Source organism: Akebia trifoliata, chromosome 8 (genome assembly GCF_017979445.1).
Source record: "Akebia trifoliata isolate Shusen 1 chromosome 8, ASM1797944v1, whole genome shotgun sequence".
NCBI classification, from domain to species: domain Eukaryota; kingdom Viridiplantae; phylum Streptophyta; class Magnoliopsida; order Ranunculales; family Lardizabalaceae; genus Akebia; species Akebia trifoliata.
The window spans coordinates 747957-773275 of record NC_141382.1 but is presented as its reverse complement, the minus strand read 5'-3'; the positions used below and the strand labels follow the sequence as shown (position 1 = coordinate 773275).

Sequence of the window (25319 nt, the reverse complement as noted above, 5' to 3'; positions counted from 1 at the left end):
CGACAAGAAAGTATATCATTTTAATTCGCCATGCCATTCATGATAAAAAAAAAAAAAAAAAATTCATCAGAAATGATTGGAATCGTGGTTGAAAACTTAAGTATGTGAAGAAGATGAAAAAAAAATGTAATTTAGGTATTTCAAAAATATTATAACCTAAGATGAGGTTGAGGGACCATTAAGAAAAAGAAAGTTTTACTAATGGACTATCAAGCAACTGCCCAAAACTTTGGGACTAATTAGAAAGAAATCCTTTTGTCAGGGTCCTATAAGTATTTTTTTTTTAAGTACTTCGATTGTCCAATTCAAATCTACCCAATATTCTTTATTATTTTTCTGATTGACAACACTTCATCTCCAAAGTTTTTAAGGAAGTAAACAACTTCCTCATTTTGGACAATTTTAAGTATTATGGAAAAGTTAAAATACTGGATAATCTAGAGGTATCATAATATATTGGATAATCCAAGGTTTTAAATCTCAATCGTGATAATCTGACTACCGCACGTGGCACACTCAATCGACTCTCTTAATGTGATAAATTCGGAACCGTAGATCTGTACAGCTTGGGATAGTGTGCCACGTGGGATAGTCAGATTATCACGACTCCTTATAATTTTTCTAAACAACAAATAAAGTCAATTGTGATACCCACTTCAACTTTAAAAATGGCTATGAGAATTTCTACCATAGCATGCTTCTTGTCTAATAAGAGTGAGAAATCAGATACCCAGTGGACTCAGGGAGCCTTCTTTGTAAGGCCAGTTGTTTTCCAGAGCTCTGTTATTTAAACTTATCTGTGTCTGAAGATGGTTAATTTGATTTGTTTAGAAGTGTGGGTAATTGCCCGATAAAATGTAGAATAGCTACTGTTTGTTGAACATGAAACTTTTGTGTAGAAAATTTGAATTTTCTGTATTTTCTTATGAGAATAATGGTCAATTAATTTTCTTATGAAATGTTTATATACTTTTGACTATTTAGTTGGGAAGATCATAAAATGGAAGCTCATTCGAACTCGATTTATTTTATTTTATTTTATTTTATTTTAATAGAGGTATTCTAGGATATAATACACGAGTCAATTAGCACTGAATTCTTTCAATTTTTTGTAACTAGAAAGTGGGAAAAAAGAGATGGGTTTCTTTTGGAAAACATAAGAAAAAATATACAAAATGATCAAATTTATGGAAATGAAACTAAGTTGCAATAATAAGATACATTCTATGATAAGTTGTTCAATCAGACTGAAGGGGTGGTAGAGGTAGTACATGTGTTGTTGATTGTATCATCACCATCAACAATATTAGAGATACGTGCCATCTCGTCATTTGCATGGACACTACTATCATATTGTTGGACCACTAACACTGAGGACACCACACCATTGGTCGATGAGGCCAATATGTCCCCAACAGGCCCGAGCTCAGGATGCTCCGCAGCTCGATTGGCTGCTTGTTCTGCCATAACTCTGTATGGGAACCGTCCCTTCCCAACTACGATCAACTCGTATTCTTCGCTCCTTCCAATCTCCAACACCTTTTCTACAATATTGCTATCTACCATCTCCTCATAGTTCACTTTCTCCCATTTCCTTCTGAACTCGGAAACCATTGCCTCGTCTAGTTCCTGTTGTTTTCAAAAGGAGATACATGTCAAATGCCCTTCTTCCCCTTATGGACTATGGAACTTCTTATACTTTGAATGTGTCAATTAGCTTAGTTGGTAATGTCTATTAGTTTTGATATCACGGACTTGTGTTCAAAACCTGTCCTTGCCCAAGTTGTTGATCTCAATTATCGGCTGACAACAAAATAAAGCCTTTTTATTTTGTTCCCCCAAAACTCTTACTATCTTCAACTTTGAGTTTTGGTTACAAGATCACCATTCTTTAATCATCAAGAAGAAAATGAATAAATTTTTTTATCTTGGATAACTTAGTAAAATTAATTAAGGATTGAAGATGATTGATATTTGGAGAGAAAAAATTATAAATATAAATCAAAGTTTTACCCTAAAGATAGAAGAGGTTTTGGAAGAAAATCAAAGGATTTTGACAAGAGGTCGATGATGGGGTTATTTCAATCATTATCTATTGATCTATCATAAATGACCACAGTCAAGGCATGTTGCCATCAGTTTGAAAAATGCTAGGGGCATCTCAAATATTTACTAAAAATCAAGGGAGGGGGAATATAAATTAAGCACAAAATGCGTACCTTTTCTCCTTCACGGTCCATAACGGCTGTCGAGGAGTTACAGCTAATCTCAGTAGAGTCTAACGTCCGACGTAACATAACGCCGTTACCCTCCGTTTCCTCTCTCTTAACGAACCTAACAACTGTCACTCTAACGGTTGGGTGTTGCACCATTCTCTCTACTAACTCCAACGCCTCACGATCATCGGGCCCACCAAAGAACAATAAACATACCCTGTGGGTCCCACTTCCTAATGAACGGTCCACAAGCACTGCTACCGAGCAAGGCGCGTCCTTTAGGACCCTTTGATTTACCCCTCTCCATCCGGGTCCCATATCCTCCATTGCCACGTCACCTTCATCTATCCCTTGTTTGTGGAAAGGCAAGATCACCATAGTCACCCTCTTTTCTTCTGCCACGTGGCAAATATCCTCATGCATGGTGGGCAAGGCCGAGATGGCAGTCATGGGGCGGACCTTGACTCGGCCGAGTTGACTATTTGTCTCGAACGCGATTGCAACTCGGCCTTGTATCTCTCCTCTGAGAGAATGGTCTCGGGATGGGTGACCATTCTTACGGGCACGTCGAGCCATTAGAATCGATGATGATCGCTCGGTTAATTCAACAAGGTGCATGGTGTAGAGCTTGAGTTGGAATTTCTTAGTGCAACGAGTTGACTCAATGAGTTTGACAAGCGAAGAGACGTTGCCTGGGCCATAGACACAAGCGAGAATTCGCAACTCCTTGTCAACTTCGATTATCATCGATTCACGTTGTAGTCTTCGATGTGTATGAGAAGAGACAACACGTCCGGGTCTGTAGATGGCTATAACGGTTGGTGTAGTCATGAAGGTGGTGAAGAGTGCCATAAGGATTAAGATTGCAAATATCTCATCGTTGAGGACCTAATGAACAATTAAAAGATTAATTAAGAAAGCAACTCTAGATTAAACATGAGTTGAGATCCCATAAGGTGTCCTGTTTCTATAGATAAGAATGGTGTCTATATGGTACAATTAATTAAAATGTGCCACATAGACACCTAACTTATTTTATAGGAATGAACCACACCGCATTGGATCCTAAGTCTTTAAACATTCCCTATACTTTGGTCTTTTGTTTGAGATATCCCATGTTTTGCCCCCTTCCCAACCCAATTTCTAGGTGATCGAGGCATCTCTCTAATTTTTTTTATTAATATTTGAGATAATTCTATTATTTCAAATGGATGATAAGTTCCCTTCGACTTTATTCTTATTTTATAGATTAATGCAAAAAAATAAAAAACACAAAAACATTCATTTTCAACCTCTACTCAAAATAGTTAATTTTTCTTTCTAAAATCATCAATTGTTTTCACATTCTTCAACCTCTATGATAAATAAATTTTAATCTATATAATCTCAACTTCAATCCATCATTTTGAACTTTGTCTTAATCCTTTATAGAAAATCTTAAATTTTTTGTCAGGTGTCAATTTATTAAGTTGGTATAAATTTTTCTTGAAAGAATTTTTTTTTTCTTTGTTGATCTGTTCTCTTTTATATTTTGAATACAATATATGAACACCAATGTCCAATAGATTTCATAATCATCTTTATCACAAAGCCTTATCCCAAGGCATATTTTAACTATTGGAAATTGAACCGACAAGAACCAAGATTCGTTATATATAATATATTTTGATTAATGGGTATATTAATGTATGAATAAAGTGCGCGATACCCTCCAAAGAAAAATATTCCATAGCAAAAGTTAGAACGTACCCCAATATATATGAAGTGACACCATATTTATCCTTTGTAAAACTTACCAAATTTGAATAAGTGCTGAACTTTCTTGGATGCCATTATTTTGGATGTAAAAAAGCATTCAATAAAGTTTGACATAATAATTATTATCCTTCAAAGAAAAATACTTTAATAACCTTATACGAATATAGGGTGGGTTGATATATATATATATATATATATATATATATATATATATTTTTTTTTTTTTTTGCTAAGCAAGCAAGGTTATTAATAATAAAAAAAATACAATTTGTTAGGGATTGGTAATACTTTCCTAATGATCAAGTGGAAATATTTTAGGGGATCCAATTTTTTTTTGGGAGGCGGATGCTATGTAGCACAACTATCTTATAACGCCATTGTAATCATGTTTGGACAATTGAAAGAGTGCCACATCAGCGATACAATAAAATCTCACTCTTAAAAAAATGAGAGTTCAGTGGCCGTTCATTTTTAAAGACATGGATCCAGCAAATTATATTTAATTTTTTTTTTTTTTTAATTAGATCTTAACCATGATCACAAGATGGTTGTGATGTTAATTTTTCATACTATTGCTCTCTTTCTCTCTCATTAGTGGAGAGAGTGCTATAAGATGATTGTGTTATAGAGGATTCGTTTTCTTTTTTTTTTTTTTTCCTTTTTTCGTTAAATAGTTTGAGGGACTGCGTCAAACACTAGTCTCCATCTTCAAACAAGGGTTGGTATCTCTAAAAATCATATTAATCCCTAAAAAATTATAATTGATCTCCTAAATAATTTTGTTTATCTTTTGTCCAATCTCAATGGTATGTTTGATATTATCAGTCAAGCAAACTAGAATTGACTATTTAGGTCATTTAGTTAATTTTCTTTTTGGCTTTTTGTTTTAGGTGATATTGCTCCCACTTTTCAAATTTTAAAATCATGAGTGGAGGGTCTGCTGTCAGAACCAAAACAATTATTGAGGCATTGTTCTCTCCCAAACGTAGGACGAAAAAACACCGGATGAATAAGTACTTTTTTATATATATACTCAAATCTAATAGTTGGAAACAATATTCTTTAAAATAATTTTAGGAAATTTTGAAAGAAGTGTTAGTTTTCTAAATCAATCTACCCAAATAACTCAAAAACGCATTGATGTGGCATGTGCAAGACTTGTTGTGGATCCTGAGGAAGAAAATCTATGGGTTTTTGAGTTATTCTGGCAGAGTATTGAATTAGAAAATCATTATACTTTTGAAAAGCTCTCTTTTTTTTCCCATGCAATTGACATTTTTTTATGGATAATTTTGTCATGATGAAAAACGTGTGTTGAACAAATATTTTATTATCATCATTATTTTTTTTCAATTTTCAAAAAAATCATGATAATCTGACTACTCCACGTGGCACACTCGATCGACTCTCCTGACATGACAAATTTAGGAACTGTAGATTTGTACGTCTCGGGATACAAAATTGCACTTCCACATAAAATGTGTATCCCTAGGCGTATAGATCAACGGTTCCTGAACTAGGTTCAGGAAGAATCGATTGAGTGTGCTATGTGGTATAGTCAGATTATCATGACTCTTTTCAAAAAGTTAATACTTTTTTTATATAAATATAATTAGGCAAATGTTGAATTAACTTCATTGAGTGCTGACGTGACAATGCAAATAGAATTGTAGATTTTTTTTTCCTTGTGTCACCAAGAAAAAAATCTATGATTCTCTATACATTGCCATATCATCTCAGTGTTGAGCACAATGTCCTAGAAATTAGGTTAGACTGAGTCATATAATTTTTTAGAGTCTTGATAAAATGATTCACTAGGTGATATACTCAATTGACTCACTGACTTGGACAAGTTTGGAAATCATAGATCTTTTCGCCTCGGGAAACATGGCTCCCTTTGGGATATACTTTTTTACGAAAAAGTCCAATCGTGTATACTGAGGCATATAAATCTACAATTCCGAATTTGTCACATCAATGAGTCGATTGAGTATGCCACCTAACGATTCATTTTATCAAGACTCTAATTTATATTATTTATTCTTTAATAATTTTTTTAAATAATAAAAGAGTCATCCTAGAGTAGGTGTGCAGGACATGTTTTCGACATTGAGATGATGTGGAGGTAGGTGTGTATAGAATCATTGATATTTTTCCATCATATCTCGAGGACAAGCCTCTATGGTTCTGTGCACACCTCCACATCAATTCAGTGTCAAACGTAGTGTCCTGAACAGTCACTTTAACATTTTTCATAACAAAAATAGTAAATAGAGAGTCAGGACTGACCTTCTTCTCCTTCCCAATGTTGAGAACTATAAGCTCCACCAACCCCTTAGTGTTCATCAACACTCCAAGAGTCAAAGACTCCCTTGGTGGTATCTTATGCAACATGGCTACAACAAATGTCCCCAATATTTTCCCTGCACACGCAGTAGCAATTACCAGCACCAACAACCCCCATGCCTCCAACCCATGTATCTTACCCACATTAGTCTTCAACCCACTAGAAGCAAAATAAAGAGGCAACAACAAACCCGAACAAAATCCTCGATTCTCTCTATCAATTTCCCCGCAAACTCTCCTTCTTTCGGTATCATTAATCCAAAAACAAATGAGCCAAATATCGCATGTATCCCGATTAAATCCGTCGTTAACCCGGATAACATTACCCCGGCTAAAGTTAGACATATATACCCTTCGTGGACGGGCTTATTCCCCGATAAACATCTCTTACCCACCCAATTCATTGCGGGTCGAACCATAACCAACATGAAAACAACAAAAGCGATACCCGAAACAAGTATCCATATCGACACCAATGGGTTTGTATGGTCGTCTCCCCCACCGGTTCCTTTACCGGCTAGAGCTACGGCTAGAGCCAATAAGACCCAAGCCACAACATCGTTGAAGGCTGCAGCCGCTAAGGCTGTCTCACCCACTTGTGTTGTTAATAGTTTCAACTCGGCTAAAATTCGGGCAAGGACCGGAAATGCAGTGATGGAGAGTGCAACTCCAATGAAAACTAGGAATTGGCCGTACCCGACATCTTGGGCTCCTTCTACTGTTTTTCGAAGAAGGATGGTGATACCGATGCTGCAGATGAAAGGGAGGGATACTCCAACTACAGCGATACCAAAAGCCCTTCGTCCGCTTCCACGAATTGTGGTTAAGTCGAGTTCAAGACCCACTAAGAATAGAAAGAATAGAAGACCAATGCTAGCTACTGATTCAAGTATCCGAGTACTCCATGTAGGGAAAATTGTACTCAAGTAAGCTTTGTTACGGCCTAGTGCAGATGGGCCGAGTAGAATTCCACCCTGCATACATGCATGCACCATATATAAATAAATACAGATAAAAAATATTGGAAAAATTAATTAAGAAAAATATTTCACCAATATAACAACTTGAGTAATAGAAAATCAATTTTTATGTGAATGAATAAATTAAGATGGAAAATTATATATAATTAAGGGGACTATGCACGAACAATTATCTCGGCAATGACTTTGGGTTGTCGGAGTGGCTTGAGGAGAAAGGCGAGAGAGCGGGTGATGATGATGACTATGGTGGTCTGGATTATCAAGAGTGGGAAGGCGTGGTTTAGAGGGTTGTCGCCTTGCCATGCACCGTTTGATGAGGTTTCGGTGGACGTCGGTAACATCGTTGTAATATTGATGAGTGTCATGGTGATGCTTCCTCTTCCTTTGGGTGGGCTGTGCGTGTAATAGTGGAAGGACTAGGATTTCTTTTAGGTTTAAGAAGTGATGATAAGTTGGAAGGAAATGGGATTTATATAAAGTGAGGTGAAGAGGAGGGTCATTGAGGTTGCGTGCATTTCTTTACTTATTTTTGTGAAGTCATGATAATCTGACTCACTTTTTTGTACGCTCCATTCACATAATTGTAGATCATTTGCTTTGGGACACACAAGGACAGATCTTTATGATTTTGTACGGTTCTATGAAGGGATCGTACAAAAGCACTAGTCAAATTATTGGGATTCATTTTTGTTTTTGTGGTGTATAAAGGTATTTTGATAATTTAAAGAATAATGCTAAATTGACCTCCTACAACACTGTGCTGATGTGGAGGTTCTGGATGCCAATGATTCCCTGAAATCTTCTCCATCAAACAATATTTATTCTTTGATGCACATACGCATAATATATACCATACATCATGCATATAAAAGAGAGACACACGTGGCATTTATTAACGAGTCGAGTTCGTCATAAATTGGGACTAGCATCAAGCTCCAAACACTATTTACATCGTACCCACCTCCATTGCTCTCTCCTCCCGCCTCTTTTCACATAGTAACTCTCTTTAAATAAATTAAAAAAAGAGTCGTGATTTTCTGACACCTCGTCTGACACACAACCTTTAGTGTGTGGCATGGGTTATAACCATAGATTTTTTCCCTCGGGATACATCTCCATAAATATGTGCCATTGTGTATCCCGAGAAAAATCTATGATTCTAACACATACCATGTCATTGGGCGTGCATCAGAGGGGTTGTCATAAAATCATTATTTAAAAAAATAAAAGTCTGTGGGTGATTGTCAAATAGAAATGCTTAGTATATGTATGCCATAGTTTTCTTTCTTTTTTTTTCTTTGTAAATGTTTGCTCAAGGTTTAAAGTAGATTCTTACAAGAATCATGATAATCTGGCTCGTCACCCCTGACATGACAAGTTTAGGAACCATAGATCTACTTTCCTCGATATAGAACTGCACTTCCCCATAAAAGTGTAGTTTTGTATCCCAAGGAGAGCAGATCTGCAATTCTGAACCTATCATGTCAGGATTGTCGATCGAGTCCACGTGAGTAAGTCAGATTATCTTGATTCTTCTTACAATTGACACAGGGGACATTGGTTGATGCAGTTAAATGCATGATGATTGGTGGGTGGTGGGTGGGCACTCAACTGTCATAAGTGGCCACTTTCATCTAAGAACTACTTAGGCCACCTATTGATTGCTCCACTTTTTCTTCAAATAAGACACATTAATTTAATCATATGGTAAGTTTAATGATGACCATGAGTATATCTCTTTAAAGCAGAGCTTAATCAAATACATATATTTTTCTCTTATTATTAGAAGAGACATAATTATGTCTCTTGTATATTACCAAGGGTCACACACTCCTAGTTGGATCCTTAGAGCATCCAATATCAACACAATTGTCCCATGTGGGAAGAGATCTGGCTTACCTAATGAATCAGATTCCAAATATTTTGTTTTTTCCTCTTAAAAATTTTGGAAAGTCAAAATGGACAATCCATTTGCCTAAGTTCTAGGTTCCATTTTTGTTCACGTTTATCATATCAACTAACTTAATTCATGTGCAACTGAAAGTTTAAGTTTCAAGTTATTGTCGGGTAATAATGTTTTATGCATCAATGTTTTTTTTTGAGAAGAAACTACTTCTCTGCATCTCGCATCAAATGGAATCATTTTCTAAGTGTATTCTTCAGGAGATAATACCCACTAATAATAAGGTGGATCAAAAAGGTAATATTTGATATGAAAATGATTAATCAATATAATTCTTTAGACTTATCTGAATGGAATAACATAATTCATTCAACCGACCTCAAAATTTCATATAATACTATAAAGATAATGATAATATTTTATAATGGGAGGTGGGGATGAAGGATCATTAAGATAGAAAAAGTTCACTAAAATTAAATAGTCGGTCTATTTGCACACACCGAAATGGTTCATTACACCCACTCAAGTGACTTTTGTAAGAAAAAGCAAATTACAATTTTAATCTTTCTTTTTTGTTTAATATTACACACACCACTACCTACCAAACAAAAGCCTAAAATCCACTTTCTTCTTCTTCCTTTCTTCCTCCTTCGCTCCTCCTCCTCATTTTCTTCTTCTTCTTCATATTCATCTCCTTCTGAATTTTGTGAGAGTTTGAATAAATGGAGATTAGGTTTTTTATTATTATTTTCAATTCTTTAAAATTTCTTATTATTTTTTTGCCCATTATTAAAATCTTAAACGACGATTTTGAATCAAAGAAATCGAATTTATTTTGACAATTTTGTTTGATAGGCTCAGACCGAACTTGTTTTAGAAAATTAGTAAATACCTATCGAATATTACCAAACTGATTCGATAAAGTACCTATTGAACAAAATTTTCTGTAGACCATTGTACAACCGATTCGATAGGTACTTATCAAATCTTACATAATAGTTTTGATAGGTATTTATCGAACACAACTTTCTCATATGAACAACTTCGACTCAATTGATAGTATTAGGGTAAGGAAAGTAAGTAAAATCAAAGTTTAAAATTCTTATTGAAATCTTTAAAGATGAAAAAAAAAAATGCGAGAGAGAGGGGGGGGGGGGAGAAAATGAAAAAATGATTAGCACCTTTAGGTCTGTGTGTAGTAAGCAAAGGAGGTTAAAACCATAGTTTTAAATCTAGGTTGGATGTCTCATCTCATTCACGAACGAAACCAAGATGAATCGTCTGAGTCATCCCGATTGACAATATGTTTTTTTACTATAAAAAAATCTGAAAAAAATTCTAAAAAAATATTTTTCATGATTGTTTAATAGATTTTAGAACCTTTGCTCAATCATGGTTGAAGGGATTTTTTATTCTTTTTTCCAAATTCTTGCTCAATTATGATTTTAAATCTTGGTTTAAGAGTTTGCCCCAATGACCTATTGAGCCATGAAAGAACCTACTTAAAGGAGAGAAGAAATGAAACCCCCTATTTAGAAATCAAATCTGAACTCTTAAGGAGTTTACAAAAAAATCAAAGAAATCTTAGGTTTTTTGTGTTTTATTTCAGTTTTGAAAGAGAACTACAGACGAACAAAAATTTGTTCTTTGTTTTCAGGATTGTTAATGCATAAAGTGGAAATCTGACTTATCTCGCCTGAGATTTGCGAAATCTTGATCAAACCATCACGTTTGTCTAGCGAGACAATGTAATTTTTGAGTCATTATTTTCATCTCGGATGAGATTTAAAATCATGATTAAAACAGATTTATTAGGTGTGTGCAAAAGGGATATTTTTTAAATTAAGGTGAGTATCACAAGCAAGTGAGTGAAATGAACGTGTGTGCAAATAGACCCACCCAAGCTTAGATGGATTATTAAGAAGTGAGGGAGGGGCTATTAGAAAGAAATTCCTCTTATAGGGTCTATTAAGTAATTTTCTCTTCTTAGAAGCCCATCTCTGAGTAGAAATTCAGAATCTCTTTTCTTTAATCCCCAATCTTGGCTTTGAGAATCAATTCTAGGGTTTCTCGAAAATGTCCAGTGCATTGGAGATGTCTCTCGACGATCTGATAAAAAACGAGAAGATATCTAGCAGAAGAGGTAGAGGGCGAGGTTTCGGTCCAGGTCCGGTTCGTCGATTTCCGAATCGCGGTTCGAATCGAACAACGCCATACTCGAAGGCAAAGGTGAGAGAAATCTTGAATTTCTGATTTCTGTGTGTTTGATTTCGTTGATTAACTCTAGGTTTTCATCTTTTGATTCTAACTTGTTTCGAATTTCGTATTTCTTATTAAGTGTTTTTGATCTTGAATGAAACAGGAGGTTCAGGCGTCGGATTCACTGTGGGCACACAACATGTTCACAACGAAGAGTGGTGGTGGTGCGTCTACCACCAGACTCTATATTTCCAACTTAGATTATGGCGTCTCAAACGAGGATATTAAGGTAAGATTTTCTTACTTTTTTTTTTTTTTAAGGAAAAAAGAAAAAGAAGAGAGATTTTGTAATCGACGAACCAGACCTGGACTAATACACACACATTCTCTTAAGGAATGATACACACACACACACACACACACACACACACACACACGCACGCACATTCTGTTATTTAGCCATTCCTTCACACAAACAGTGTCATCTAATTGGAAGTATCAAGAACTATAAACTTAGGTTATGTGGTTTTTAATATGACTTTAATTGTGTAGGGACTCTTTTCAGAGTTTGGAGGCTTAAAACGGTATTCGGTCCATTATGATAGGAGTGGAAGATCAAAGGTATCTCAAACAACTTTGGGTCTTCTCTGGTCCTTCAGAGGAACTCTGTGTGTGTTTTGTGGTAGTTTAAGAAAGATTATTTCTCTTAGGGAACGGCAGAAGTGGTCTTTTCACGACGGGCAGATGCTATATCAGCTGTCAAGAGATACAACAATGTTCAGCTCGATGGGAAACCCATGAAAATAGAGGTTGTAGGAACAAATTTGGTGACTCCTGTTTTTATGCCTCCGGTTACAAATGGCATGTTTGGAAAGCCAAATGGTGTATCTAGAAGGTATGCACTTTTAGTAAAATACATTTTGAAACTTTGTAGTTCACAGTGATATTTATATTTACTTGAGTTTTTTTATTTTTCTCTTTTCTTGAGCATTGTTAAAATCCTAAGATTTAATATTTGAATTCTATTGTTCAAATCAAATCTTAAACCCCTACCACCACCACCTGAAAAAAAAAAAAAAAAAAAATCTAATGTTAGAATCATTTATACGGAGGTCTTATAATTTATGACTGAATCCTATCATTCAAAAATCAGTTGTGATCTGAATGTTATGACTTAAACAACTTGTGTATATTATAAAGTGAAAAAGGACTCGAATGTTTCCTTCTACACCCTCCCCCCTCCTCTCCAAAAAAACAACCTAACTTATAATAATTCAACAATGAACATTTATGAGTGTTTCTCACCAAGATTCTAACATCTCCTTACATGATGACAAAGAATGCATGTCTTTGTACTCAATTTGAATGAGATGAGAATTGAGAGTTGAGACTAATGGTGAGAGATGAAACTAATTTAGTGACTTGATGATACATGATGTTGAATCTTCTTTTAAGAAAGGATCTATTATTTGTATATCTTTGAGTTCAAAATTATGTGATTGTAACACATTTTGGGTTCATCAAGTAAATTGATTTTATTATTTGGAAGCATTTGTATTTTGTACAACAATTTTTTGTATTATTTGATGGTGTATGGAGTAGTTAATACTGGCTCTTCATTGTTACTACCCTCAACAACCACTCAGGTCAGGAGATGACTGATTCATTTCTCAACCATGGAATGGAAAGTTCATATACGGAACAGAGTTGCTTTACACCCATCTCACATGTTGATTATTATTTTTATATATCACATGCCTTTGAATACTATAAGACTGAAAGCTGCAATTCCGCCTTTTTTTAAAAATTTGTAATTGATCTATGTTCAGTTTTGTCTATGACATTCATATGTACTGGGCCTGATTATTGTTTTTTCTACCCTTTATGATGACATTGGAACAGTGGACAAAGAAGGGGTGGGGCTGCGGGACGATCTCGAGGTAGTGGCAGCTTGGTAGGCCGTGGTTTTGGGAGGGGCCGAGGACAGGGAAGAGGCCGTGGTGTACAGATATCTGCTGAAGATCTTGATGCTGACTTGCAGAAGTACCATTCAGAAGCAATGCAAATAAACTAACTCCTCCATCTCCTACATTCCTTGAGCTTCTTATATCTCCTGCCTATTTTTTTCTTATAAAATACTTGCCTATTTTTTTCTCGAGAAAATAGGGAAACGTGATTCTTAGGGAAAAATTTGTAGTATCAGGTTTTTAGAGCTTAGTTATTCATTGATAGTTGTGATTTCAACATGGTTACTTGAAAGATGACTGAACTGTGCTCTTCGTTGTGGCATTGTGAACCCCTTTTTATATTTTTCTCAAGCGCTCTAATGGGGATCTGTTTATCGATGCCAAGAGTAAAGAAAGGTTGGCCCACCATAGTGATGGGGGGGGGATGGAATGATGCAGTACCTGAGCACGCTTCACTACCCATCCATGACAAGTATTTCTAAACTAATAAGCAGGCGATGTCAGTTACAGAGGTGGTTTTCCATGTTTAAATTGTTGTCTTCTACCAAGCATCCGCTTTTGTAAATGATGCCATTTTCTTTTAGCTAGTTAGGTTTACAGCAGTGGGAAGTGTTTTTCCTGTTTGGAGTTTATGTGCCCTATTTTATTTTTTTGTGGAAATTGTATACATGCATTCCTTGGGGTCATAACTTGCATTGCAGGAAAACGGGTCTCATCGTAACTTGTGAAAGGAAGCTCATAGGCCTACTTAAAAAGGTTTAGTCCATGGGCTTGGAGTTGCACAAATGTGAGAGAACTCTGGTACATAGCCTACATAGCCTTCAACCTTGCCAAAGAGCGTCAATTTTGCTTAATCCTTCAAAACCAAAGAAAAGAAAGGATTTTTAACAAGAGATTGAAGAAAAGTTTAGGGATTTTTTGGAAAGAAAAATCAAGGGATTGTTACTGATGGATGCATTTAAGTCATTTTTTGTGAGTCTCTCAGAGAAACCACATTTGACAGGTGCATCATAAATTTGAAAATGGGGATATCTCAGATATTCACTAAAATCAGGATGATTATGTTTAAACTATAATCTTGTATCATTTTTTTTTTTTTTTTTTTTGAGAAAGATGTATGGTTCATTCGGGCTATTGACTAATTTGTGAATTTCTCAAATTTGGTTGAATAATTTATTAACAATAGACACCAAAATTCAACTTGACAGATGATTTCTGGCCATTGGATTGAAAGGCTTTCATCAAATGCAATGGCTGGGTCCCATGTTTAAAGTGAGCCATGTAAGTAATACTTTGCATGACCAACACCATGGGGGGCTCTGACTTAAGAGAGAATGATATTCTCACCCTGTTAATTTTGATTTTTCAAATTTAGTTGGGATTGTAAGTAAAGTGAGGGTGCCAATAGAAGTTTTTAATATATATATATATATATATATATATTTGGGTTGAGAAAATAATGGATTCTATTTGGACACCAACTTTTACTTTCAAACTGTTGGTTACAGGTTTATATATAGATTGGTGCATCATAAGTAAAAGTTGGTGTGCTAATCTTTGTTAATAACCATCTCTAGAAAATAATTTTTTTTTTTAATATTATTAAAAAAATGATTTAAAACATTTAACTATCAAGTATTTTCTGAATTTTAGCTCGATAATCTAACATTTTAGCTTCTCAATTTTTTTGCATTTCTAAAATAATCTTATATAAACGGTTGGATCGTCCAACATTTTTCTGACATCACCTCTAATAAGTTAAATATCTCTATTTGTTAAATGGAACAGATTGCCTAGCACCACATAGGCACATCCAAGAAATACTCTTCCATTGTTTTTATTGCACAAATATACGGTCTTACGTAAGATTAAAAATCCCATTTCAAAGAAATATATAGGTGGAAAAAAATAAAATAAATGATCTCAACCAAAACATTCATTCATCGTCAATATTTGATTCTTGTTTCAGCCAAAAACCGAAATGATCTGCCAAAACAGTCCAAAATTTTGAACCGTGGACTAAACAATGGAGGTTGAGGTTACAACTCCTTATTACAACATTCTTGCATGGATCTTGGAGCCAGAAAATCAATCCAGTTCATCCAATTGGACCAATTCATTGACTAGACAATGTCGATTAGTGATTATATCACAATCCATTGTTGTGATGCAATAGTTTTTAAACAATGGAACAAACACAGTACAAGATGAACATGAGACTGGACAATCTCAATAAGTGAGTATATCATCTCCTTAATGATCCCAGTTCCCATACCCATAACAAACTAGAGACCCTCATCACCCTTTATTTTCTCAGTTCCCATACCATAATAAACTAGAGACCATCATCACCCCTTATTTACTCCTAATCATTTATATGAAAAAAATAAACACATTGGGAGGACTGAGGACTGGGGAGTGAGTGATACTCCCAGATCATCTCTACCTTTGTCTAGAGGCAGAATGTTTGTTACCTATCACTTCTTTTTGGATATGCCAAGCCTTTGACGGAAATCCTCTTCCATTAGAGGCAACCCCTCACGCAAGCTGACCTTGGGTTCCCATCCTAGCAGTTCCTTCGCCTTTGTGATGTCCGGCTTCCTTTGGCGTGGATCATCTGGCGTGTTCTCCACACTTTTAATAGTTGTCTCATGGTCAATTAGCTGCAAACCACATCATCAATTATTTATTGTACCAACAAGATAGAAACCTCAAATCTAAAACAATCCAGAAAAAGAAAAAAAAAATCTAATTGGATGTCTAACTAATTCATCTAGTCTGGTCTTAAGCTATTGCACAGTTGGTTTGACACATTGCAAAGCAACTTTGAGGTCGTGGGTTCAAAGTCAGCTTTACCCTTATAAATTTAAACCAACAAGCATTGGGCATAGTGGCCAGGGCCAGCCTCCCTCCAAAAAAGGGAGAGGTCTTGATTTCCAGCCCCCTTGATGGCCACCCACGGGGATGTATCCCGGCTTACTTGGTATGTGTGGTTTGTGGGGTATTGCATGTAACCGGGGTAATTGGGCGATAGTCAGGCACCCTTGCCATCAGATACAAAAAAAAAAAAAAGTATCCATCTAGTGTTATGTGGGCAATTATCCATATTTTTCTCTGACCACCTCCAAAAGAATGTGCCTGCTCGGATTTTTATAGTTATCAGATTACGTTGAATTTTGACATAAATCTCCTTGTTAAAGATCAACCAAGCATGTGTGTGCAAGTACGACAACAACAGATTAACAACAGAGTTCGTCAGGCTGAGACCTTACATTTCCCATTTGAATAATTTGTTATTGTCCTAATTTTGTGATAATATATTTCCCCATGCTGATTCTTCTTTGTTTACTTGGGCTGTGAGCACCGAGTCAGAGTCAGAATCAGAATCAGATTTCGTAGAAAACGAAAGACAACTCAATAATCAGCCAACCTGATTTTTTGGTTCATTTACCAAGACATAATCAGACCGGTTTTGAGTTGAATTGAAGGTGCCAAACCTTAATCCTATATAGGGGTTAGCAGAGTTGGGAAGTGGGCGGTGCAAATATTAATTACCTTCTTCACTGTCTCAGCAAGTTCCATCATTGTAAATTCACCTAAAATATACAGGCAAACTTACTTAGAAGCAGACGAGATTTAAAGTAAGTCCACCCAAAATCCAAATCTAACCAAGACAATAGTATTAGCCATTCAAAATAATAGTATTTTAAGCTACCTGGGTTCCCAATGTTGATCGGCCCGGTGTGATCTCCCTCCATGAGTCGAATAAGGCCGTCAACCTTCAACATTTGAGAAGAAAGAACAGAAAAATGAGGGGTTAATAAATAGTTTAAATATCCAATTTCAATCCATAAAAATACGTAGTCCTGAACACGTACAAAGGCCAAAATAACAATCTCCTCCATACCATATCTGAGACATAACAGAAACTCCGGGTTTGCGTTCCTGGAGCTTGAACTGTCAAGGCTTCACCTCTCCAAGAGTAAAAATCAGAAGCATAAGCGATGGCAATGCCATTAAAAGATGTGAGAGGATAAGTTTCTACTTCCCTCTACAATAAAAGAACACAGTGACGGTAACATAATCAAAAGCCATGAAAGAAAATTAGAAGTTACCGGAGAGCTTGAGCTATAAAATTGCTGACGACACGCCCATCATCAATATTCATGCGTGGTCCATATGTATTGAAGATCCTAGCAATCCTTATTTCTGTTATAAGATCCACCCATATACTTGGACGAATAAGTATTTATATTGAAGAACATTTACGCTAGACATCATAGAGTAGCAAACAATAAAATATTTTATGCTACCAATGCCATGCTGCCTGTGATAATCGAACATCAAAGTCTCGGCTACACGCTTCCCCTCATCATAGCAACTCCTGACTCCTGCAATACAAGTCATGGTATCCTTCAATGGTGAGAATATGTTCTTATGGAGTGTCTAATACAAGCATTTAATATATTCTACAACTTGTAATCATTATAGTTTGCCTTGTTCTTGTTCACAAAGTTAAGGATTCGAGATGATAGGTTAAGTACAGAATACTGAAAATAGAACCTTTGCTTCTTCCCAAGCACACCTTAAATATAAATAAATAAAGAGCTTACACTCACAATCTCGATGGAACTACAACCACTAATGAAGTTCACAGATTTCGTGTTGCTGACACGTTCACAGATTTCATGTTGCTGACATGAATTAAGTAATGGAATGGTGAACAAGGTGAATAGTTCTTGGGAGATATGAAACTGTAAAACATATTTTCTGTTTCCTACATTCTTATATACATTTCTTGAAGTTCCCAAGTAGCCTTTCATTTTAAGGAGTCCTCCTTTAATCAAGAGGACAGTGCAACACTATTAGACACTAGAAATGAGTTGTGAACATACCAATTGGGTTAACGTTGCCCCAGTAGTCTTCAGTTTGGGGATGCACTAGGGGATCTCCATAGACCTCTGAAGTTGATGTCAACAAAATCCTGTTGGAAAGTTCTCACACCATAGTAAAAAAATAGCTGGTTTACTAAAATGGAAATAAGTGATCAAAACTTTTCAAACCCTACAACCTTGCTCCAACACGCTTAGCAAGTCCAAGCATATTCATTGTGCCAATAACATTTGTCTTTATTGTCTGTTAAAACATTAATAACAGGCTAGTCAGACCATAATTTCATAAAGGTTTCTAGGAAGAATTATCAAGGACTCAATATGAATAGACATGGCCATAAAAAAAATGGAACTGAAAGGTTTTTAAGTACATGATTTTATGAGCAGATTACTGTCCATTAACAAGCTATAGGTGCATCTTCCCCTATTTTCTGACTTCCAGGAAGATTTACACTTAAAGCCACACCTGCCACCATTTGTTGAGCTTTCACATTGGTCCCTTCATCAACTTGACCAATGTTGACAGATTTCTAGTAGCTATTTGTGCAAGATAATTGAGCACCCTTTTTCCACAAATGGTTAAAGGTAGATTTCACTGAGATTCTTATAAATAGGTGAAGCAACATGTCGATAGTGTGCCGGGTTTGATGCTACACTGGATACGGGGGCAACCTTACTTGTTAAAGGCATGATAATTGAGATCAATTTCAATTTTGTTTTCTTTGTAAAGTCCACCCCCCCAACCACCATCATTGACTAGTTTAGATTTGACGATGATAGGAAAACAATGACAAAAGGAAGGTAGACTTCATCCTCCACAAAGAAAAAAAGGTGCAAGAGAGAGCCTACTGTGAGTAGGATTCACTAATGCAGCAAGAAATGTGTTCGTGGAGGTTCTTTTTCCCCCTCATTCTAGGAAGGTTACCTTGGCCTCCTTGTTCTTTCTTTTTTTCGGGGTTTAATGAAATTTGTATAATAACAAAAATTGGAAATTGGATAGGGTAAATATTTAAATTATCATTTGTAATAAAATTAGAAAAAATAAATAAATAAAAGCCATTGATAAGCACCTTTACGGGATTGTATTTGTAGAAAATTGGAGAAGCGGGACAAGCAAGATGGTATATGCGATCAACTTCTACTAACAATGTCTCTGTGACATCTGTAAGAAGAGTAATTACAAAATCCAACAGTAAAATACAAGTTCATGTTATGCAAAACCCTGAAAACTCAATACAGAAAAATGAGAGATAACACAAAGATGACAAGAGTTTGGGATGCAACTTGCCAGGTTTAAAGCATCGTATCGATTGAATGTTTCGGTTAATGAAAAAATTGATACAATATTGGCCGATACATTCTCAAAACATTCAATGTTTCATATTAGTCTTGGCCTGTACCGATACATCTTGGCTGATACAGTCCGATATTTTAAACCATGGCAACTTGGGCAGGCCCAAATTGAGACAGACAGGCCCGCTAACCTTTTTAAAGTAGTGCTCAGGCTCCAATTTATGAGCTCATCCTGAAATTAGGTCAGTCCCAGGCAACCCAGCCTAACTCGATCCCTATCTACTAATAATATCAGATCGTTTACACACACTTCTAGCATAGAAAAGCCAATTTCGATCAAAGAACTGACAGAAACCTACACTAATGATCAGATTTGTTCTATTGAGACCTTCACATCTCTCATATGGCAATGTTTTCTCTATATCACACCCCCACCCCCCACCACCTCTCAACACAATGCTCGGCCTGTTTCCTCTTGTCTCTCCAGACTTGCACACAACCTCTACTCATACCCAACCTTGGGCTCAGGCTGAATTGTGCCCAGTTCAGGTGGGTTTGGCAACCAACCTGACCAAGTTGTAGCCCTACGTAGAGCATAAAAGTAGAAAAGAAGGAAATACCATGGCGAATGAGCTCAAATCTTGGATGACCAATCCATTTTCTCAGGTTGTCCTTTGAGCCAGTGAAGTAATTATCAGCGACAATAACCTGAGAAAAAAACAAAGAAGACAGACCAAAAGTATAAATTTTGAGGAATAAAGACATTTTATTTCTTGACACAGCTAATCCCTTCTTTTCATGGTCATATTTGCATAGTATGAGTTTTATCTCTCATTTATCAAAATGCTTTTTCTGGGACCAGATCACCCTATACTTGTATGATATATGAAATGCTTATTACAATCCAAAAAAAAAAAAAAACTGACATATATATATATATATGGGGACAGATCATGGGACGTATGTAAAAACAAAGTAATAATAAAAATAATTTAAAATATGGGTTAGAGGTTTTAGATTGAGCTGATTTTTTGTGATGATGATCTCTATAATGAGAAGATCATCCTAAAAAAAAAATCAGTCCAATCTGAAACTTCTAACCCCATCAAAAATGATTTAGAATGTGGACCGTCAATTTTTTACCAATAATTTGTAAACCACTTTTGATGGACTTAGAAGTTTCAGATTGAGCTGATTTTTTGTGAGGATGATCTTCTCATCATAGAGAACATCCTCACAAAAAATCAGCTCAATCCAAAACCTCTAACTCATATTTTGAACAACCATTGTTTTTACATATGTCCCATGATCTGCCCCCTATATATATATATGGGAAATGCTAGTGTCCAAGACCTCATGGGGACGTTAGTATTCTCCAATACTTTTTTTTTTTCGATAATACCCCACCTATTTTGTCTTTAAGTGAAAAAGACAAAGGTATGTTAGTCTTTTATAAAGTACATTTATTATGTCATTAATAAATGCATTTATTATGTTGGCATGGATTGTCAAAGCATTCACTACAACAAATATTTTTAATTCAAAATACTTAAATGTCCATAGCATTTATTATATAAACAAGCATTTATTGTATAAAAGACTAACGTACTCTTGTCTTTTTCACTAAAAGATAAAACGAGGAGGGGTATTATTGGAAAAAAAATGTTGGACAATGCTAATGTTCCTATGAAGTATTGGACGTTAGCATTCTCCTATGTATATATGCACGTACCTCATTTTTTTCATTTTCCATCAATCTGTCTACTAGGTGAGAACCGATGAATCCAGCTCCCCCAGTGACCAAAATTCGCATATTGGACTGCCATAAACAATTAGTGAACTCATAAGATAGTATGAAAAAAGATGAAGCAATTGAATGAAACATGCTATTTGTGAAAGAGCTCAAACACCCATGATTTATCTTTCCCAAACTATGTCTGAGAGGTAAACATCTGTTCAACATATAAGTTATCAAATGTCAATGAAAGAAATTAGCATTATCAATCTATCAAAATCATAACAAACATACAAAATCTGACATAAATAAACACAAAAATTGACATGTTGGGACTTGGGACACATGAAAACAAGAGCCATACATGCGGCTGGTTCGGGGGGATTTGGGGGGGGGGGGGGGGGGCATCGTCTATCTGATGTCGTCAGCCCCGAAAATCCCACAGGCCAAAATCAATCAATCCATCATCCAAACAGTTTCAATTGATAGACTCATACATTTCTAGAGCCCTCACTGTTATTTTACTAATCATCCAAATAAATGAATACGGTGGATGGTCACAATTATGGGATCAACCGATTTTGGCGTAAGAGGTATCCCAAATAGGATCCCTCAAATGATAGATTCTAATACCCCATGGGAGACACATTCTGCACAGTATCCAATACCAGAGTCCCCAAAGTTCACAAACACAGCTCAGTCTTCCTCTAGGAAACGAGATACTTGGTATGGAGTAAATGAATGCAGTTCAATTTCCCCTAAGAAACAAGTTACATGATAAGGAACACAATTATATAACATGATATGGACGTTATCTTTTTTGATGCTCTAGAAAGCCTTTAAGATGTCAAAAAGCAACAAGGAACCTAAAGGTGATCATCAACAATGAAATGTGGAGAGTTCATTGAACTCCGTTGGTATAACAAAAACAAGGAGAAACACTTTGCATCAAAATATCCATTGAGAAAAAAAAAAACTGCATATAGAGTGATGCATGTTACATTGGATTTCTAAGGAAAAAAAAGAAACTTTCCATGAACCTCTACATGTTGAAACTTTCCTCGAATAGGACAGAGCAACCCAAACATGGTTTTGGACAAGTCATCTCAATAATGTCCATGACTCGTCCTTCACATTGACTCGTTCGAGATCTGAGATGACTCATCTGATATTTAGAAAATATCGGCCACGTTAATAAAAATTCATCCGAGTCAATCAGGTTTTTGTAATTATAAATAAAAATAATAATTTTTTAATGATTTGAATATATTTTAAAATAATAAAATATGATCTTGTGATTGAGCATCTTCTAATCAACCATGTTTCATAAAAAGGAAGTAATTTTTTTAAATATAGATGTATATTAATAAACAATTTTAAACCAAGTCAAATGGTATTGGTTTTGGTGATATAAAATTACCATTCTTTTGTTTCTAAAGGGTTGATGGGATTTTTCCACTTTTGTGGGGTATTTTGGTATTTTCCTTTCATTAACTTATAGAAAACAAAAGGGGCTTTCCTAGATGGTAGTTATGGTCCATAAAATTGTTTTTCTCAAAAAGTGATTTTTCTCTTTGGTAGAGAGTGTGAGAAAGCATCGAGTCTCTATGCGTGCATTTTTCTCCTCTTGTAAGTCTAAAAGTTCAAGGTCATTGATGGTGATCCTCACATTGTTCTTACGGATTTGTGATAGCAGGAGTGGGATCAGGATTTCTTGTTTGGGTTCTTAGTAGAGTTGGGTGTAGAGATTTGGTGAGTTTCACCAGGGTGTTGGAGCTAAGTATAAACCTCCATTGTTGTAATTTCTTCCTTGATGAGTCGATTCTACTTGCCGACTTGACCATAGATGTAGTTCCGTTGAGGGTGAACCACCTAAATCATGTGGTGTGGTTATGTGTTCTTTCTCACTTTTGGAGTTTGATTGTTGCAATTGATTAATTTGTCTTTAGAGGAGATTAATTTTGATAACAGATTTTCGTATGTGGCTTGGGATCTGGCCACAACAAATGGTTTATCTCATCAGAGATAAGATGATTCGGGCAACCGAGTTCTTAAAATGAAGAGACCCGTTAAACATCCATGAAAAAAAAATGCAATTTTTACCTGCAAAAATTTGGAATTTCTCAAAGGAGATGGTGTTGGAGGCTTCTTCAACTCTGACAGGTGCCCTCCATTGGAAGATTCCTTCGCCATTGTTCAGATCTCTCAAACCTAAATGATAGAACTCTACATCATAGTTAATAGAAAAGAATATTGGGAAGAAAAAAAACTCATTTTTTTTAAACACAAACATTAAATTAGATAAAAATACGATTTTTGCAAACAGATTCCTCCACATTCATCGAAACAGACCTAACAGTTACAGCCACAGAAGAAGAAAACCCAAGCCTAAAATTTGTTTTCCCTGTCCATGAAACCCTAAGATCAGAGATTTATACAAAATCGAGACGATAAAAAACAAAAACAAAAAAATCGAGATTTCTACCACCAACCAACTCGGAACTCGGAACTCGGAAGAAATTAAGAACAAAGAAAGCTTGAAATTGAAGGAAACGATTCCAGATCTGAAACTCACTATTATTAAACAACTCGATTGGCAAGTGACAAGTGGCAACAATAAATTTTACCTTATCAGTTACTATCAAGAATCAACAACTGTATTATCGATTGTAGGAGAATGTGTCCACGAGAAACACGTTTTCTCTTGTTAATGCGAGAGAGAGCTTTGCTGTAGTTGGATAGATACGAATTTGATGCATTTTCATTTGAAATGTCACAAATCCTTACTATTAAAGCCATGATAGTCTGAGTCCCCACACCCGTCCCCATTCTATCACAGAATTTTTTTAGATCATTTGCCTCTAGATACACAAAACAAAGATTTATATTATGTGCGTCTCTAGGCAAATGATCTACCTTTCTGTTATGGGAGTATATGCTAGAGGGGGGCATCAGAAAATCATTATTCTTACTATTATAAAAAGAGAGAAGGCGGGGTGGAATTGGAAGTAGTTGGACTCCAATATCACAAATGCCCCCATCTTTACATTTAAACCTGATATAATCAAAAGTCATTTCGATCAAAAAGCAATAAATTTGTCACCCACAACAAGAATTACGTTACTTACTTTTCAAAATTATAAAAATATTTTTTTTTTATCATCAATGTTTTAAATTATAATAAGCTCTTTTTTATCATCAATGTGACTTTGCACACATCATCTTCTAATAATGGACAAAATTAGAGTTCAAGGAATAATCCAACAAGAGAAAACATCGAAAAAAGTGATAAAATATGAAATTTTTGAAGAAATAAAAATAATTTTCATTTGACATTTTGAGAATGATTTTTGTTAAAAGTGTAGACAAAATTATCACATAGTGTTAACGCTTTAAGTGATAGTTATGCCAACACTTATTTTTGAAAACTTCAGTAATTAATTGTGAAAATTTTCATTTTTGTCACCATGCATATTATGACATAATATATTCTTTCAAGGCTATTTCTTTAATGAATTTTCCCTACTCATTCGAGATGCTTATTTACAAATCCAATCGTATTAGAACTCATCACTTCGATCATTTGAGAAACAATGCCTAACCCCAAGGATGTTATTAGGGCTGTCAATAGTTTAGATCGAATTCGGAATTCGATCCATTTGAAACTAATAATTATGGATTAATTCAGTTCAAGAATTTAGCCACTCTTTTTTTTTTTTTTTTAAGCTCATGAATTTTGTCCTCGACATCCATGTGGCCACGATCATGCTTTTTGAAGCCACAAGGTGAGCCCAACGACCCTTGTTAAGATTTGAAATCTTACTAAGTAAGGATAAACTCGCTCTTTAGAAATTCTCCTGTCCAACTTAAAGAGGCGGTTGGTTTAGCTTCTAAAACCCGATTCTTGCCTATAATACAATTGTGGACTTCGATATACATTTCCCGATTCTCTAATAATCAGAATCAGAAATTGTCTAAAATCAGAAGTGGTGCACAACATGTAAACCCCACATAAAAAATCTTGCACATA

General features: G+C 35.5%; 3 protein-coding genes across 4 annotated transcripts; 1 reads left to right on the top strand and 2 right to left on the bottom strand.

Moving 5' to 3' along the window:
- Positions 1-1242: 1242 nt before the first annotated feature.
- On the bottom strand, positions 1243-7641 carry LOC147395267 (cation/H(+) antiporter 20-like). Its single transcript, XM_086452335.1, is given in 5 exon segments — positions 1243-1629; positions 2220-3104; positions 6264-6517; positions 6520-7294; positions 7468-7641. Coding segments are annotated over 5 exon segments (2475 nt in total).
- A 3562-nt stretch (positions 7642-11203) lies between these two features.
- Positions 11204-14021, top strand: LOC147395266 (THO complex subunit 4A-like). The gene is made up of 5 exons (XM_086451572.1): positions 11204-11432; positions 11566-11691; positions 11955-12023; positions 12113-12297; positions 13305-14021. The coding sequence occupies exons 1-5, from the start codon at positions 11280-11282 to the stop codon at positions 13474-13476; spliced, it is 705 nt and encodes a 234-aa protein (XP_086307698.1). The 5' UTR covers positions 11204-11279; the 3' UTR covers positions 13477-14021.
- Positions 14022-15506: 1485 nt separating this feature from the next.
- On the bottom strand, positions 15507-23793 carry LOC147395265 (UDP-glucuronic acid decarboxylase 6-like). Of its 2 annotated transcripts, XM_086450450.1 has the most exons (14): positions 23775-23793; positions 23642-23693; positions 23393-23500; positions 21287-21373; positions 20175-20262; positions 19332-19423; positions 18441-18505; positions 18265-18353; positions 17683-17760; positions 17485-17578; positions 17277-17343; positions 17085-17148; positions 16925-16965; positions 15507-16032 (listed from the first exon to the last, which is right to left on the bottom strand). In XM_086450450.1, the coding sequence occupies exons 3-14, from the start codon at positions 23480-23482 to the stop codon at positions 15847-15849; spliced, it is 1041 nt and encodes a 346-aa protein (XP_086306576.1). In that variant the 5' UTR covers positions 23483-23500; positions 23642-23693; positions 23775-23793; the 3' UTR covers positions 15507-15846. The 2 variants fall into 2 exon arrangements, with proteins under 2 accessions (XP_086306576.1, XP_086306577.1); XM_086450451.1 differs by lacking the exon at positions 23775-23793 and having other exon boundaries at positions 23393-23504; positions 23641-23751.
- Between the last annotated feature and the right edge of the window lie 1526 nt (positions 23794-25319).